Below are 16,740 nucleotides of genomic sequence, written 5' to 3'. Positions count from 1 at the left end.
ATTCTTTCGGCGCCCCGAGACGATGACTGGGGTTGATTCACGAACGCCTCGCAGCGCCGCGCGGATCGCACGCGTGGCCGTGCGTTCTCGGCCCGAGGCGCAAAATGAAGCAATACCCGCGCGCCGCCGCCTCGGTATTTTTCCTACGCTTCGCACGATGGGGATTTTCTCTTAGTTTGGGAAAAGGCCGAATCGGTCGGAAACACAGATCGCGATCGTAGGTTTCTTCTCACCGCTCGAAACTTTCGCGAGAAGCGCGTTTCGCGCGCTCTAGTTGCTCGGCTGATGCAACGAGAGCTAATAGAGATAGTGCAACGCATCAACTCGATAAGATAAAACGTGGAGTGGCAAACGCGGCGAGGATGTTAGTAGTTAGGTCGCAATTTGGTCGGACGGGCCTCCGGTCGGTTGTAGTTTCGTTTTGTTGACGGAGAAATAGAGAGAGAGAGAGCAAGTGTCAGCTTCGCCTAGGTGTTGCCTGCTGCACTTTTCTCCGACGTAGCGTTCTCTTTCTCCCTCTCTCGTTCTCTCTCTCTTTCTCTCCTTTACTCGATCGTGCAATATTAATTAAAAGGGAACGTGTGTCGCGCGCGAGGAAAGTTCCATGAAAGCGTCGATACGGAGCTGCGCGCGCGCTCCGCTCTCTTTCTTTTGGCAGCGGTTTCGGATTCGACGGTTATTCTTGGCACGACGCTTGGCCGATGACGACGAGGAAGCCGAAGGCGAGCGAGAAAGAAGGAGACTGCTAGAGCGAGATGCCGACGATGGACGGGAAGCGACCAGACAGTCGTTGCGTTCGTCAGCGACGAAGCTGACGATCCTCCGGAGGTCTCGCGAAATGTCGACGGCGGTAGCACCAGGTAGATCAAAGCAGCACCGTCCAGTGACAAGAGAGTCTCAGTGATAAGGGACCGGGGACTTGGAGGAGAATCAGGCCGCCGGCTGATAAGCTGGGAGAATCACGCGCTTTCGTCGAGAAATCACAGCCGTGCACTTTCCGGAAATGAACGCCGACCATGAGCGGTTCCAGCGACATGCTCGTTTCTCTCTCTCCGGATAAGTCCCACGCGAGTATCCCGAGGAACAAAAGGTCCGTTGTTGACGGTGGTGACGGATCGGAAAGACGAAGCGCGAAAAACTCTCCCAGCCGGAGGAGGAGGCGAAGAAGCGCGAGTATTCCGGGCGAATCGCGTTAATCACGGCGGCGGTGATTAGCGTTCCGGCGAAATGACAGTTCGACCGTAACGTCGGTCACTGCGTCTGACAATGTTAAATAATGCTGGCCTTGCACTACTACTCGAATTCCGAGAGTGTGCGCGCCGCTTTAAGGCAGCTCGCGGCCGCCTGGTGGTGTCAGGACGACGATCCCGTCTACTCGAAGGACCTCATCAAGGAGTTCGAGCTGGAGAACCCGCCCCTCGAGGACGAGCTCGCTTGGATCTTGGCCAAAGGTATCGCGCGCGATATAACGCGAATCGTCAAGCGACTGCCAAATTGTCACGGAGAGGAGCCCCCCGCTTCCTCGCTCGAGGCGAATTTTATATCCGCCTTTGTCCTACGTTAATCCGGATAACCGGGGACCGACGTCGTCAAGACGATTAATCCCGCGGCTGCGTTATCGCACTCTCGTAGCACGAAGTGGCCGCGAAACGACGCGGTGTTTATTACGGTTGATCGGGGACGGGTTTTTGCGCGTAACGAAGATTCCGATTTTATCTATTCCGTCGTAATAATCGCCTCATTTCGCGGCTGCTCGTCGTAGCGAGACGTCTTATGCGACATTATTTTTCACGAGAATTTCCGGGACGAAGCTAAACTTCGGTGAAAACTTGATGTTTATCGGACTAAGGCCCATTTCTATCATTATAGTTTGATTCTAATCGACGATTGACCCAATCGCATTGGCCGATTAGCTGAACTGATCGTTGCGATTAGTCGATTCCGTTGAATTAATCGTCGATTCGATATAAACCATGATGGTAAAAACGACCGTAAGGCCCGATTTGCATCAAACTCCGAAGCGACGATTAACTCTTACAGCGCTACTGAAAATACGACACTGGGTCTTACAATCTCCTTAATCCTCCGTTAGTCGCAAATGTATCCAATAAAGATACGTTCAGGCTACAATGTATCGCCGTTGCTGTACGGCTTCAAGGTCGAACTTGTCCTTGTCAATGTTCCCCCTCCCCCCCGTTCTTTTCGTTGCTCGCTGCCCTTCATATACTTTAGTACCTGGTCTGTTAGCCAAGCGCTAATGAAAGAAAAATCGGCTCACGAAGCGGAGGAAAATAATGGGAAAATTAGTGTGCCTGTGAAAGACACATTGCGACCACCATTAACGGGGTGAAAAATATATTGCGGCTGAAGAATTAAGCTAACCGACGACTTAAAATTCCCGTCAGTTCGCTGCTCTATCTCCCAGAGCGCCGACAAAAATAATTAAATTTTCAATTATTGTCGAACAACAAATTACAGAACCGGGAAATAGTGTTGGTCATTCGTCGATCAGCCTAATCGGAGTTCGAAGAAAGTCGTCCTGAGTCTTAGTACAGCGGGCACCGAGACTGCCCCTGAAGCTTGCTTGCTGCATGTACTGCATTCTCGTCCGTATGATAGCCCGCTCGACAATGAGTCGTCCGTATTATCATATCTTCGCGTTACGAAATTCATGACAGCCACGAGTGGCGCGTCCTGCAGTCAGTGCATTCCTTCGGACGCGGATGCATCACCGCTCTCTTTCCTCTTTCCCGGCAACGTATATGCATGCGTGTACACGTACACACGTGCATCGACGTGCACACACGTAACGAGAGAGGCGTACCTTCAATTCGCCTCACTCGCCGTGGCTATTCGCGACTGCACCGCGTTCTCCTTCGCATCGAGCCAGTCCCGCCGTAGTCGCCTGGTGATCTCTCCGACGGCCGGATCGTGGAGAACCGAACATCTGTTTCGAAAACTCGCGCGGGGCGAGCCTTTCGTAAAAAGTGCCTGGTTGTTGCGTAAACGGCGAGTTTTCCGCGTCGTTGCTTCGCGTTTCTTCCGCGAGTTCGCGACTTCCATCGCGCATGTTTCTCTCTTCTCCTCCTTCACGCAACTTCCTCGGTTACGCGAAAGGAAAAGGGTGTTCCGTGGTGCAACGTAACCGAGGCGTGTGTGTTGACTCAGATGCAAAATAGAATTTACGGCATTCCTCCTTCGTGAGTCACTTGGGACTTGGAACACGTAGCTTCGTTCGCACCCAAGGTGGAATCAATCGGCGCGCAGTCTTCCTTTCGACAGATCCGAGTGTGTCGCAGTGTGTCGGGGACTGTCTTCGCACATGCTCTTCCAGCTTTCTTCTCCGAGTTGCACGACGACGACGCGACTGCACAGCGAGAATAACCGTGACGAATTATAAATGAAGTTAAATTCTGCGCTGATGGATACTCAATCGATACGAAGTGTGTGAAAGGTCGATGAAAATCTGTGCATCTCGGTGGTTCGATTCAATATTTCATGAGGAATAACGCTATGTAAATAGTGGACGTTAATTAAGAAACATTCTGTATTTTGTCACTCTGATATTTCTCCTTATAATTCATTGCACTAGTAGGTCAGTTGCACAAAAAGGGTTGCAACACTTTTGTTCACGACGAGTCTTGCAACGCATCTCGTATCCAATAGGGGAATGTATCTCTTGAGAATTACCGGGAGACAAATTTTCCTATTGGAATTGATTCCTATTGAAATTTATCAAACAAAAAGTCTCGCGACCTAATTGTACGACACACGTACAGCCACGTGGCGGGGCTTCCATTGGCCCTTCGCTTGTTTCATATCGATTGAAAATATCAACATAGACAGCTCGTTTTATTTCATGTATTACGATAATCGGCTTTTCACTGATTTCATGTTGGAAAAATAAACGACTCCCGACGGAACAATCGTCTCTCGTTTGCCGTATGAAACTGAATTTCGCTTCGATCCTCGCGATGGCATCATCATCTCGCGCGCAATTAGACTCAGCAACCACGCCGACCACGTGAGCCTCTTTCTTCTTTTTTTCTTTCTTTTTTTCTTCCATGTCGCGTCATGTAATTTCTGGGAGATCGTGGATTGCTGTACCGGGTAATTCCGCGGCTTGTTCGCGTCGGCGTAACGCAATTTTCCGTCGGCCACTGGCGCGTCGTTATCGCAGGATTATCTCACGCTTCGTAACGAATCCGCGCGACAAAGTAACCGCGCTCCCGTCCGCGTGCTTGCTTTATAAATAGGCGAGCTTTCGAAGTGCTTAATCCGAACTTATCGCTCATTCAATCGAGTCCCATTGCTGTGCGTTGCGCAATACCGTCAACTCGTGAGAACTTGAAATTATGTCATCGAGCCACTGTATCGCTATCAAAGGAAGATGCGTGTTAACATTCTTATTACTCAACATTACCGTCGGATATGCCGCTACCTATTTTCAACGAACGCTATTTAATTGACGAAAGTGATTGTATACACAGAAAAGGAAGTTTGTTCGAATTTAGTACGTGTATTTATCTTGGGTTTCGTCTAATATAAACAATATAATTTAATGTCGAATATAATTTTGTTTTAATAGAAATGTTTCAGAGTGAACCATATTGTTTGATAGAAGAAAAAGAAACATTGTTAATTAGAGGAAATAATATTTTGTTTTCTGTAAAAAAAATATCTTATTATATGTTAAATATTGTTTCACTGAAACAAAGGAGTCTTCTTTAATATTTTTCTAACATAATGTTACTTCTTTCAAATAATTTATTACTTTGGACCATCGTTGTGATGTTTCGATGAAAATGTAAAAGAAATATTTATGTAAAGATATTTGTTGTTTGAAAAACCAAACAATTCTGTATTAAGAATGACTGTTACTTCTTGGTCTAACCAAGCGAAAAATGTTAACGGATCTTTAGGAGCTTCGCTCTTAAATGGTTATAATGCCATTAGAATACTAATATTGTTAATATTAATATTATTTGTGGGAGGATAAAATTACTGAACAAATAATGTTAATATTGACAATATTAATACTGTAACGTCCGTACTTTGCTTTTAAAGCCCCGTTAAAATTCTTCGTTTGGCCAAACAATCCTGTTTATTGGGCTGAACATTCGTTTGCTTTATTCCAAAAGACAAATTTACCTAGATTAAAGAAATCTTATTAAATCCGAAATGATCTTTCTCTGTGCGTCAACGGCGCCTTTCGTCGTGGAAACGCGGCTGAAGGATCTGTACCATCGTGTGCTCTGTTCGCTCAAAATATCATAATAATAACAATAATCGTCGTGCACATAAACCGAGAGTGGTATCACAGTTGCGGAAGAACAACTGTTATTGCAGACATAAAAAGACAGCAAAAGGCAGCTGCTAAGACTGCCCAGTCAGGTGGAAAATCCGCAGTGTGAGATCCCGACTCAGTGGCGAGATTTGCGCGTTCACACAGAAATTGTTGCTCTATAATTGATTCAGCGTTAAAAAACACTAGGAAGTGGGAGTCACGGTGCGCGCACGAATGCTGCTGGGATAACAACAGTTCAAATCGCGCGCATTCCGACCGCGAAGAATCGAGCTCGCGTTCAAGTATTTCCAAACGCACATCGCACGTCGCGAAAACCTCTCGCGCGACCCGAAAGAAAATGCTCCGTCGCAATCGGAAGGCTCTGCTCTACTGTCAACTGTTTGGCCTTTCAGAGGAGGACGAGTCGCAGATCTTCGTTAAGTTCTTCAAATTTCACAAATGCTACGACCTAATACCGACCAGCGCGAAACTAGTCGTCTTCGACACACACCTACTAGTTAAAAAGGCCTTCTTCGCTCTCGTCTATAATGGTGAGTCGAAGTTTGCGTGACTCGTGAGAGATTCGTTTGTCAGGATCAGTGCCTGTTGATGATGATGATGAAATGCTTTCAGGTGTGAGGGCCGCGCCGCTATGGGACAGTTCTCGGCAGCAGTTTGTGGGCATGTTGACTATAACAGATTTCATAAAAATACTTCAGATGTATTACACCAGTCCGTCAGTGACAATGGACGAGTTGGAAGAGCATGAGCTGGACACGTGGAGAAGTGAGTTTCTTCCGTTCAAAGGATTCTTCATTTTCACTACTCCCGATTTCATCTCGTTGCTTCAGTGTTCAAGTCAAATTTCATTGTTCCAATTTAATTCTGAACGACGAATACTTCATTCTTATGATATCGTAAGATATTATTTATCGTTGATCCAAATTAAAGGATCCGCAATTGATCTCGGATCCCGTGTTTGAACGTCGTCTTGCGATGGAAGTAACGGAGACCTGGATATAGACAGAGACATACTTGATGCGGAAAATAATTCGATTTCAGAGGTCCTGAAGGATCAGGTTCGCCCTCTCGTAAGCATCGGGCCGGATGCGTCGCTGTACGAAGCCATCAGGACCTTAATACAAAACAGAATCCATCGATTGCCTGTGATAGATCCCGATACCGGAAACGTCCTTTATATCTTGACACATAAACGAATACTTAGGTTCCTTTTCCTATATGTGAGTACGCGCACTTGTTCCTCCGAATTTGCCGGGAAATAACATTCCTCGCACGAATTAACCGTCGGTCTTGATGACATTTCTCGATTGCAGATCCACGAGTTACCAAAACCGTCTTTCACCAATAAAACGTTGAGGGAGTTGAGGATAGGCACTTTCGAGAACATAGAGACAGCTACGGAAGAAACTAGCATAATTTTAGCGCTCAAAAAATTCGTAGAAAGGAGAGTCTCGGCATTACCGATTGTCGACACCGACGGGAAGCTAGTGAACATTTATTCGAAGTTTGATGTTATTGTAAGTTTTGCGTTGTTCCCGTTTTCCCGTCGTGTCTCCGTACAAGAGACGCCAACGACGTGTAGGACGTGCTGACGTTTATAAACGCGCCTTGCCTTTTGCAGAATTTAGCCGCGGAAAAGACTTACAATAATCTAGACGTTTCATTGCGCGAGGCGAACGAACATCGCAATGAGTGGTTCGAAGGCGTCCAAAGTTGCAAGTTAGACGAGACACTGTTCACTATAATGGAAAGGATCGTCAGAGCGGAGGTACGCAAGGTGTTTCTCCGACTGAGCGCGATTATAATATCCCGATCGAGATAATTTATATAGAATAATTGTAGAATCGAAGACTGCAAATTTACATTCCTTTCTCTGCGCTGTGTTTTTAGGTCCATAGGCTAGTAGTGATCGACGACGACGACAAAGTGATCGGTATAATATCCCTCTCTGATCTGCTTTTCTACCTCGTTCTTAGGCCTTGTGGTGAGTTAATTGGTTTTCAAACTGTTCTATACATGGCAAACCGCACCTTTAAAAAATCGCAATACTTCGTCATATTAACATTGATCTGTCGATTTCTCTTGCTGAAGAGAGAGTCTAAAGTAAAACCAAACGTTTAAATATTGTTGTCGAAAGGTTGTCATTGTATATACAACGTTAACCCCGTAGATTTGTAATACACTTTTTGCGTGTGTAAAACTTGGTTTCTTTATTTCCGATTGTGATGCAACATCTTAATATCGCCGCCTTTTTGCGCAAGAATTATCCTCACATGGTCCAACTATCCGATATAATTTAATGAACAATACGGAATTCCTCCACTATTCATCTTATCAGCCTCTTTACATCGCTTCGCGATCTTCGAGTCTGTTCATTTCTCTTATCCGTCCGATTTTCCAGGTGAAGATGGCAGTAGCAATAAAGGTAGCTCTATATCGTTGCGGGCGCAAGATACCGCGCTGTCGAAGGCCCCCAGCTCCGCGCAGTCGGAAGCGTCGCTCACCGGCGACGGTGAGACCGAGCAGGACGCCGCGGAGGGCAATCGGTCGGAGGAGGCGCCCACGACCCCTAGTCCACCGCTGAGCCCCGCCGCATCGGACATCTCGGAACCTCAGTCGACGTTAGTCAGTCAAACCACTCAGGAAGCAGCGTGGCGGGAAGTGACCGTGTCGGGCGGCGAATGAGATGCCGCGTTATTCACGTGCCCCCACGCACGCGTTGTTGTCTCACTACCGAGGAAGAGGAATAATAATAATCGGCGCTGCTTCTTCAGCCGCAGTGCGCCGCGTCGCGAACACCAGCGCCGGACAAGTAGAGCATAACCACCGCGTATTTCTACATACACACACATACACAAGACAACACACATACATAGACACACCCCCCTTGTTGTTATCGCTCGCGCTCTTTTCCCCGCGACTAAAGCGAGAGACAAAAGTCGATCGGCAGACGCGCGCGTCACGCTCGCAGGGAGACGCGCCCGCCGTTTCAGCGAGATCAATTTTGGTAGTCGCGACCACCGCCGCGCTAGTTGACGCGGGAAGAAGGGGGATCCCTGCCGGAGGCGAGCGACGTGCGCGATAAGAAAACGCGGGATGCTGTATAGTGTATAAAATCATTTAAGCTTAATTTTTTATGGTACAAATGCTACTCAGCATAGACGTTCGAGCTTCTCGCCAGGGACAGTAGTAGTTGCGCTATTGTTTGCTCAGAATAACGACTCCCCCGCGCCCTTCTACAATCGAGTAGTGGAAAAGAAAGGAAGGAATAATGAAACGTACCACTCGCACGTTCTCGGACGAGTTTGCTGAAAAATGCCAAATCTCGGTGACGACGCGTCAAGTCCCGTCTTGATCACGTTTATCTTTATACAGTTTACGTTTTATGTATATTTCGAATCGGAGAATTGTAGATTCGATCTTAAGTGACAGTTTTTAGATTATGTGAAGATTAAGAAAAGAAGAGGGGAAATTAGCTACTATATTGAAAAGCGTTGTTGCACGATCGCTAATCGTAGACTTGGTCTCGTTGTAAGAGGCCACTCTCACGTTTCTCTTCTGATCGTATTTACATACCGCCGATTTAATTAAGCGTCTCTTCGACATCTTTTATATACTCATTTGTGACAACCGTTGTTGCTGATTTCTATTAGCGATGTGTTAGAAAGAGGGTGAGAGAAAGAGAGAAAGAGAGATATCTAACTATTAATTACTGATGCATAGTTGCATAATAAACACAGATCATTTAAACTGTATTTCATACTTACAAGTAAATACGGTGCTTCTAAGTTGTCAGATATCATTTCAGCGGATTATGTAGAAACGATAAAGCTGTATATTGTTAATGTATATTGTTGTTAAAACAGAGACAGTCTCTGTACCCCTCCCCCCCCCCCTTTTTTTTGGAAAGGATTTCACTTTTGATGTATCGTCAAAGTCGACGCAAGTGTCGGATGTTAGGACTATTGTTCTGTACGAGAACCGCAAATCTTTTATCTCTTGTATCAAAATCACACAATGTCACGAAACCTGTGGAATGTAAACGACGAAAACACGAATATTTAACGGAATGCAGACGAAAAAAAAAAGCAGAGAGTTGCGTGAAAGAGATTTTCTTTTCTCCATTATATTCCCTAAATTGAACCGCTAGAATAATTTCGTCGGTATTGCAACGTCATTAATAATACCGTTGTTACACTTCTCTCGAGTGTTTGTAGGGAAGAAACATTTAAAAAAAAAGGGGGAGGGGGGATCGGATTATACATTTAAGACGGTAGCACGCAAACGTCGTGCGATATTTGCGCGTCTACCGATAACAATGAAGAAAAAAACGACAAAATGGAAGTATACAGAAATACTCGAATTTTAATGTGATATTTGACCAAATTCTACGTATTGTACAATCGTTGCTGACGATACGACTGATGTATCATTGAAATTATCGTGAGGCAAGATTTTGTAATTATAACGAGCAATTTAAGAGCTCCAATCGATTGCTCCATTCATCGATATACACATCGTTGATCTCGTATACTTTTTATTAGCATGTGTCGAGTTCTTCTTCATAAACGAGAAGACGAAGCACACGAGTCGCCGTGTAAGTGGACAGCAAACAAAGCCATGTACTGTCGTACAAGGAGATCAGATTATAACCGTCACTCGTGTCATATCGTAAGGAAGAATTATAAAAGGTGCGAACCGGAATATTTGTCGCGATTTCTACAGGACGTTGCTCTGCACTAAAAGCATTCTGAGACGATTTCACTTCAAATCACACAAACGATTCTTTACGCTCGAAGACGCACAGCACGACGTTTGACACGCGAAATTTCGCTCCTCGTTTTGTCTTCGTTTTCATGTAGAGAACACGGGTGATGGTGATTACTCGATTTCGAAGGGGATAGTGCCTGTAAATGTAGTAAATATATATTCCTTAGACACGTTCGACGGAAGTAGAATATAAAATGTTACTTCTGATGCACCCGGGATCGGGAGAGATTAAAAATCAGCAAAAGAAAAACCATCAAAAAACCCCTTAAAATCACTTTAAAAACCTTCTAAAAACTAGCAAAAAAAAAACCTTCTCCTGACGAGCAAAAATGCTAGATCTCCAAAGCATTTCTGGAAATAACTATTCCATCTCCTTGCGAGACCTCGCTTGATCCTTCCTTCTTTTCTTCTGCAACGACTTTTGGGACATCTGCTTAGAAAAACGGAAGAAGAGTTACATAAACGCGATAAAAAAAGATTGCAACAGATAGATGCAATTAGGATACACTTGTTATTAATTGAAAGTATTGCCAATCTACTTACAACATCACGATCATTCGATGAGACTTTCTTGGCTGGCTTGACGAGTTTCCGTTTTTTACTAACTTTTTCATTCTTACCCACTACTTGCATTTTATCAAATAACTCGTCATATTCTGCCTCACTGATCGCGTCGTCATTCGACTGTTCGCCGACGCTACCGCCATTACGGGATTCACAACGGGATTCCATTGTGGCTTCTTGATTATTTTCAGTGCCAGTTTCTTCTATAGAAAAGTCGGACCTCACTGCCAGGCACGTTAGCTTAGATGTTAAATAAATCTGCAATATAAAGTGCAATAAGTACAGATTCTTATATGTTTCGTTAAAACGCATGTTGAGGATACAAAATTACATTTTTCAGAAGTTCTTTCGTGTCGATATGATGTATCCTCAAATATCTATCTATGCTGACACTTGCAATGTATGGATTATTCATACTACAAGCTACCCCGGTTACTCCACCAGCAAATCCTTTGTATGTGTTTAATATTTTGCCTGGTTTTCGGAGATCGACGAGATTCAGCTTACCTTTGCCAGACCCTACTATGATATGTCTGTGTAACATAAGTCCGGTTAATTGGCATGTTAATATGGAGAATCGATACTTAAAATATATAAGTTTTCTCTATCTTACTTTTCTTTCGGGGCAATACACGAACAGGTGAAAGCTTCATCTTGATGAGTTATATTTATCACAGGACGTCTCTGCACACGTGGATCATATAGGCGTATCTTTATAGAATCAGTAAATATTTTTATGTCAAAAATATATCCTTATTACTGTAGGGGAAAGTCAGAAATGGCATGTGGCAACAGCATCTCTTATAAATCATCGTGATTCTTACATGTCCGTATCTGCCTACTGTGACTATCTGCTGGGTCTCCGGTAGAAAATTTATATCAGATATCCAAATAGGTACCCTTAGTTCCAACCAATCGTGTGAGAGATTTTTCTCGTTGAATATCATTGTTTGTTTTTCCAGGTCGTACAATTTCAACCTATGCTCCCGTCCTCCAGTAGCTATTACATTTCTTTGCACACGTGAGTGACACATTCTATCTAAATTTTCCCCGGCATTTATCAGTAATTCCTCTTTTCTGTCGAATCGCCACAGACACACTTCTCCAGAGTTGACTGCTGTCAGGATTGATCTGACAAAATCACAGACCATATTATTACATAATATTAGTGTATATGAATATACATATTTTTACTTTTAAATAACTTTACCCATCATATTGTGATATTCCATTAATACTGCCTTTGCCTGTGTTGCAAAGAAACGAGCATGTGAACATGGAATTCTCAGAGTCATAAATTTTTACTCTGTAAAGAATCAACAATTAGATCTTGTGCAAAATATTAGAAACAAGTAGAAAGTCTTACATGAATATAAAATTTTCTTTGTTAATTAGTTGTTTCTTGGTAGATTTTATCTTATAGAGAAGTGAAAAAATATGGAAGTTTCTTAGTGTAAAAATATTTGATTCTGTATCAAGTAACCTTCTGTTTTCTTTCACGCCACATGCAATTAAAATGTCTTTCTCATCATCATCACTCCAGGAGATGTTAGTCACTTGGTCATTTTCTGTAATGGAAACTAAGTCCTGTATGTTTTTGATTATATTTACCTTCTTTTCAATTTTTATTCCTGTAACAAATATATCTCTCTCATAGATTTTTATTCATACTTTTTTTGCACATATATAATAATGTAACTCACAACATTACTTTGAGAATGTTGTGTTTTGTATATTTAATTACCTTTGAAAACACCTGATTTTCCACCCACGAAAACATTGAAATTATTCTTGTAAGACATTGTGAATACAAAACATATATATTAATATACATAAAATTTATATAAACGACACGTGTTCGAAACTTTTAAAAGCAGAAAAATATATCCATGTGTTTGTCACGCAAGAAGCTGGCAAATATCATGGCAAACAAAACCTGAGAAGGTCTAGAGTAGTCAGAGTACGGATACCATTAAGGCCTATGCACAATGAAAACCGCAGGCAACAGGAATAGAGAATAAGTGGCGGTCCACAATAGGTATTTTAAGCCTTGAGCCTTAAGAAATAATGCCGGTCCACAATAGATATTTTAAGCCTTAAGAAATTGACCAATCACAGTCGAGTGTGAGGAGAATAATTAATTATGTATGTATGGTCAATTTCTTAAGGCTTAAAATACCTATTGTGAATTGGCAAACCAACTCAAAGAGAACGCAGCCGCTATCTCTCTCGGCATGAGGTCATCTGGCAGAAATAAAGAGTTTCCAGTTTGTTATATAAAGTCTGTTCGTTTTCGTTGCACCGCTAAACTAGTGTAATAAGTTGAAATGAAAAAACATACTTGTCTCGCTTCAACTTATTGCACTAGTTCATTGGTGCAGCGAAAACGAACAGACTTGTAGTTCAATGGCTTCTGCATACGGAACGCAGAAAAAGCCGGGCCAATGAACTTTTAGTTCCTATGGAAATACGGCACGTTGATTGGTTGTCGCGTCACTTCTTGCCGCGCGACAAAAGTTTCTGCGTTCCTCATGCTCCGTGTGCAGAAGCCAAATGATGCTTTCCATTTGGTGACACAAGTCGACACAAACATCATTTTGTCTTTGTTCCACATTCAATGAGTGACAAAGACAGGATGATGCTTGTGTAGACTCGTGTCACCAAATGGAAAGCATCAAATATGTTCTATTGTATATATATGATGCTCACATTCACACATACACACATCACATACATATGCAACTGTACATTGTATCAAGCTATCACTCAATAGTTTGCCGGTAATGGCTGAATTGGTTTTTTTGTTATTTGGACATTCCGAGATTAATCTCTGCATAAACTTACGTAAGTCTCGGTTATATACATAGGTTGATAAGTAATGCGTAATAAATTCGATGAGACAGTCGAAGAGTTTTAGTATTTTAGGCTAAGGACGCTTCGACAGATCTGACATATAATATATCGAGAATAACGTTTTTCCTTCTTACTACGTCTCTTGTTACATATGCGATTATAATCAGTTTCAGTTGTTCACAACCTACAGATGCTATGACGAGAAGCGCGACCAATAATCACTGATACGATTTAGCAATAACTCAGGATATTGCGGTGACGATCGTGAAAAGCTGTTTCAATGCATTGCGTTTTGTATCTCGGAAGTGCACTTGCATGGTGGTTTAGCCAGAAGTGACGAAATCTCGCGTGGATATACTCGATAGAAGAAATAATAAGCGTTCGAAAATGTGAGTGAGTGAATTTTTAATGGGTAAATGTTACATATGGATCGTTGGCGCTAAAAATGAGTTCTGAGAAATCATTGAGGAAAGCGGTGTTGAAACATTGTTTGATGTAACATTATAAAATGATGAAGAAGTTGTGACACATATTCAACTACCGAGTTTACCGTACCCTGACTTTAGTTAACGCACGCCGAAGTGATCTGACATGTAGTCTGTCAAGCATATGGTATAGTTATCATGGTATACTCCAAATATTAGAATATTGAAATGCATACGTCTATGAAGAGATGTTTGGTATCGATAGGTTGTATATGATGATGCGACTGAACTTCAAGACAATCTTGTTTATACTGATTGTCGCGACATTAAGCTCTTTACTTACATCATGGAATAATTGCGGAAACAGTTTACTGTTTCATGCCACAGATTGGCGAACAAAATACCAACATAAGGTGAGATATTGGAGAATTTCATTCTCTAGGAAATATTTCTTATATAATCTCGAGTATTTCTTGTCATTGATATAATCGGTGTATTACAACAGCAACAGCATATTTTTAATAAACCACATATCTTAATACAGGATCGTTTGAGCACCGAATCAGGATATCAGGAGATAGATTGTCACATCAACGGTGATTATTCGATAGGATGTCGCAAAGAGGGCGACGAAGTGTACATACCATTCTCGTTCATCCATAAATACTTCGAGGTCAATATCCGGTTGACTTTAGCTCAGAGTTATATCATTACCGAGTGTGTGCATTGCAATAATTTGATACAATATTCTAGATTTATGGAAAGTTAGCTACTTACGACGGCCTGGAGAGATTCGAATGGTTGCATAGTTACTCGAAAATCGTAAGTCCCAAGGGGAAGTATGACTCCCGAGGTGTATTTATGACCTTCGAGAATTACAACGTCGAGGTCAGAGACAGAGTTAAGTGTATCAGCGGCGCCGACGGCGTGCCGATCTCGACACAATGGGAGAGTCAAGGATACTACTATCCCACGCAAATTGCTCAATTTGGATTATCGCATTATAGTAAAAACCTAACGGAGCCGGAACCGCACAGAAAGATAATCGAGGACTCCGATAAGATCAAGCAGAACTGGAACGTCTCTCAAGGCTCGCTCTTGGACCGAGTGTACGACTCGCAGGTTAACAGCCACGTATTGAAATTTGCAACTCCGCAGACCAGTATGTCCGGGATCTCCTTGAATCTGGATCATGTGTTGGATTTTGTCCTGAAGTGGGATTTTAATGTGAAGAACAATGGGAGCGTCGTGGTCACCCTGCAGTCGAGAGAGAAGAAAGAGATGTATTATCTTTACTACTACGCTACCAGTAACACAATATTGTATAGTCGCGATAACCATATATATTACGGCATCGGGCAAATTAGTCATCAGTGGAGACGTCTGACTAGAGACCTCGTGGTTGATTTACAAAAAGGCCTTTATTTGAACGACAAGAGTAGGAAGAAAATACCTCGCTCCAAACTCAAGGTAATCATCGATAGAAAGAGAACGTGCGTTATAACAATATTACTTTACGTGAGAAATACTTGGAACGAATTGCGAATAAATTGGAAATTTCACGGGTTCACAGGTAATCCAGATCACTCTGTACGGTTCCGGTATGATCGACAATATGACGTTATCCACTAGCGAACATATGGAACAATTTTACGACGCGGCGAGGTGGTTCGTCGCTAATCAGAACGTCACCTCCGGAGGTTGGCCGAATCCCGTCAGGAGAAAGGTGGCACCTGGAATGGCTATCCTCGAGCCCGGATGGTACGGACTATCGCGCGAAATGTTTTCTACAGAACGTTCCATACCAACGGGGAGAAACTTCGTGAGGGCGTAGAACGGATTGGGATGAACAAAAGTGTCCTCTACCGTTTTGCAAACGACCACGCAAAGTTTCCAGTTATTAATTCTTGAAAATGGCCACGTGCAGGAGGAGGCTTCTTTAATTAATAACTCGAATTGCATGTTATTCGCAAAGCACCTCCGTCCTGGTCACGGAATTTGTCCCTGTCGGTCTGCGATGTTCTTTGTATATACGCACGTAGCAACGGCATCAGCTATGAGGCGAATTTTACATGAAAAAAAATCGTTCCGCTGCAGGCACTCCAGCATGGGCCAGGGTCACGCGATATCGGTGTTGGCACGCGCGTATTATCATTCCGGGGAGGCGAAATACCTGCAGGCCGCTATCAGGGGTTTGCGTCCCTTCAGACTGTCCTCCGCCAAAGGAGGTGTGGCCGCGTCGTTTTTAGGAAAATACATTTGGTACGAGGAGTACCCGACGACGCCCTCCTCTTTCATACTCAACGGTTTTATTTACTCGCTCATCGGCCTCTACGACCTGAAGAGCATAGCGATGGGCAAGGACGCGGAGGAGGCATCCAGGCTCTTGAATCAGGGTATGACATCGCTGAAGAATATGTTAACGTTGTTCGACACTGGCTCAGGTACGACGTACGATCTGCGTCACTTCACGCTGAAAACGGCGCCCAATCTAGCTAGATGGGATTACCACTCTACTCATATCAATCAGCTACTTCTGCTCCACTCAATCGACAACGATCCTATTTTTATCACGACCGCGGAGAGGTGGATAGGTTACATGAATGGCAAAAGAGCGGCGCACAATTAATCGCGTAGTTAGATAATGTCCCACCCCCTCTCCTTCATGCTCCTTCTTCCCGCTTTATTTATTTCAATCATGTCTGTCCCCCTTTCCCCCTGTGTCTTTTAATTCGTCATCGTTGCTAGTACAGAGGCGTAAGTAGCTTAATGTCCGTTCAACAGACTGAGAAAAAAAGAAATGTTATATATATATATATA

General features: G+C 43.3%; 3 protein-coding genes across 9 annotated transcripts in view; 2 read left to right on the top strand and 1 right to left on the bottom strand.

Annotated features, from left to right (window-relative positions):
• The window catches only part of LOC106743610 (dentin sialophosphoprotein), a 65,685-nt gene extending 56,271 nt beyond the window's left edge, over positions 1-9,414 (top strand). For 2 of the 3 annotated variants that reach the window (XM_014617608.1, XM_014617609.1), the window contains 7 exons: positions 5,701-5,838; positions 5,921-6,073; positions 6,350-6,528; positions 6,622-6,825; positions 6,930-7,076; positions 7,199-7,292; positions 7,710-7,993. In XM_014617608.1, the coding sequence (XP_014473094.1) occupies positions 5,701-5,838; positions 5,921-6,073; positions 6,350-6,528; positions 6,622-6,825; positions 6,930-7,076; positions 7,199-7,292; positions 7,710-7,993 (1,199 nt within the window). Of the gene's footprint in view, positions 1-5,700; positions 5,839-5,920; positions 6,074-6,349; positions 6,529-6,621; positions 6,826-6,929; positions 7,077-7,198; positions 7,293-7,709 lie in introns of all 3 variants that reach the window. The other variant, XM_014617610.1, reaches the window with a different exon arrangement.
• On the bottom strand, positions 9,168-12,580 carry LOC106743611 (WD repeat-containing protein 74). 3 transcript variants are annotated; one of them, XM_014617613.1, is made up of 9 exons: positions 12,387-12,580; positions 12,126-12,273; positions 11,853-11,948; positions 11,467-11,773; positions 11,256-11,353; positions 10,974-11,175; positions 10,622-10,900; positions 10,354-10,508; positions 9,168-10,215 (listed from the first exon to the last, which is right to left on the bottom strand). In XM_014617613.1, exons 1-8 carry the CDS (start codon positions 12,442-12,444, stop codon positions 10,440-10,442), a joined length of 1,257 nt encoding a protein of 418 aa, XP_014473099.1. In that variant the 5' UTR covers positions 12,445-12,580; the 3' UTR covers positions 9,168-10,215; positions 10,354-10,439. The 3 variants fall into 3 exon arrangements, with proteins under 3 accessions (XP_014473099.1, XP_014473098.1, XP_014473100.1); XM_014617612.1 differs by having other exon boundaries at positions 10,389-10,508; positions 12,387-12,579; XM_014617614.1 differs by having other exon boundaries at positions 10,389-10,508; positions 12,254-12,273; positions 12,387-12,450.
• A 718-nt stretch (positions 12,581-13,298) lies between these two features.
• LOC106743638 (D-glucuronyl C5-epimerase) lies at positions 13,299-16,734 on the top strand. 3 transcript variants are annotated; one of them, XM_014617671.1, is made up of 8 exons: positions 13,299-13,486; positions 13,663-13,884; positions 14,062-14,107; positions 14,186-14,333; positions 14,465-14,593; positions 14,674-15,390; positions 15,494-15,681; positions 16,018-16,734. In XM_014617671.1, exons 4-8 carry the CDS (start codon positions 14,193-14,195, stop codon positions 16,547-16,549), a joined length of 1,707 nt encoding a protein of 568 aa, XP_014473157.1. In that variant the 5' UTR covers positions 13,299-13,486; positions 13,663-13,884; positions 14,062-14,107; positions 14,186-14,192; the 3' UTR covers positions 16,550-16,734. The 3 variants fall into 3 exon arrangements, with proteins under 3 accessions (XP_014473157.1, XP_014473156.1, XP_014473155.1); XM_014617670.1 differs by having other exon boundaries at positions 13,663-14,107; XM_014617669.1 differs by having other exon boundaries at positions 13,300-13,486; positions 14,062-14,333.
• The last annotated feature ends 6 nt before the right edge of the window (positions 16,735-16,740 follow it).

The sequence above is a fragment of the Dinoponera quadriceps genome, unplaced genomic scaffold (assembly GCF_001313825.1).
Source record: "Dinoponera quadriceps isolate SergipeBrazil2010 unplaced genomic scaffold, ASM131382v1 scaffold1115, whole genome shotgun sequence".
NCBI lineage: Eukaryota > Metazoa > Arthropoda > Insecta > Hymenoptera > Formicidae > Dinoponera > Dinoponera quadriceps.
This window is presented reverse-complemented; position numbering and strand designations above follow the sequence as displayed.

Coding starts and splice junctions, on each gene's coding strand:
- LOC106743611 (XM_014617613.1), bottom strand. CDS start 12,444: ATGTCTTACAAGAATAATTTCAATGTTTTCGTGGGTGGAAAATCAGGT. Junction 11,354..11,466: donor CAGTAGGCAGATACGGACAT/GTAAGAATCACG, acceptor GATTCTATAAAG/ATACGCCTATATGATCCACG. Junction 10,901..10,973: donor CGAAAGAACTTCTGAAAAAT/GTAATTTTGTAT, acceptor TTTATATTGCAG/ATTTATTTAACATCTAAGCT.
- LOC106743638 (XM_014617669.1), top strand. CDS start 14,169: ATGTTTGGTATCGATAGGTTGTATATGATGATGCGACTGAACTTCAAG. Junction 14,334..14,464: donor GAACAAAATACCAACATAAG/GTGAGATATTGG, acceptor ATCTTAATACAG/GATCGTTTGAGCACCGAATC. Junction 15,682..16,017: donor GCTATCCTCGAGCCCGGATG/GTACGGACTATC, acceptor GTTCCGCTGCAG/GCACTCCAGCATGGGCCAGG.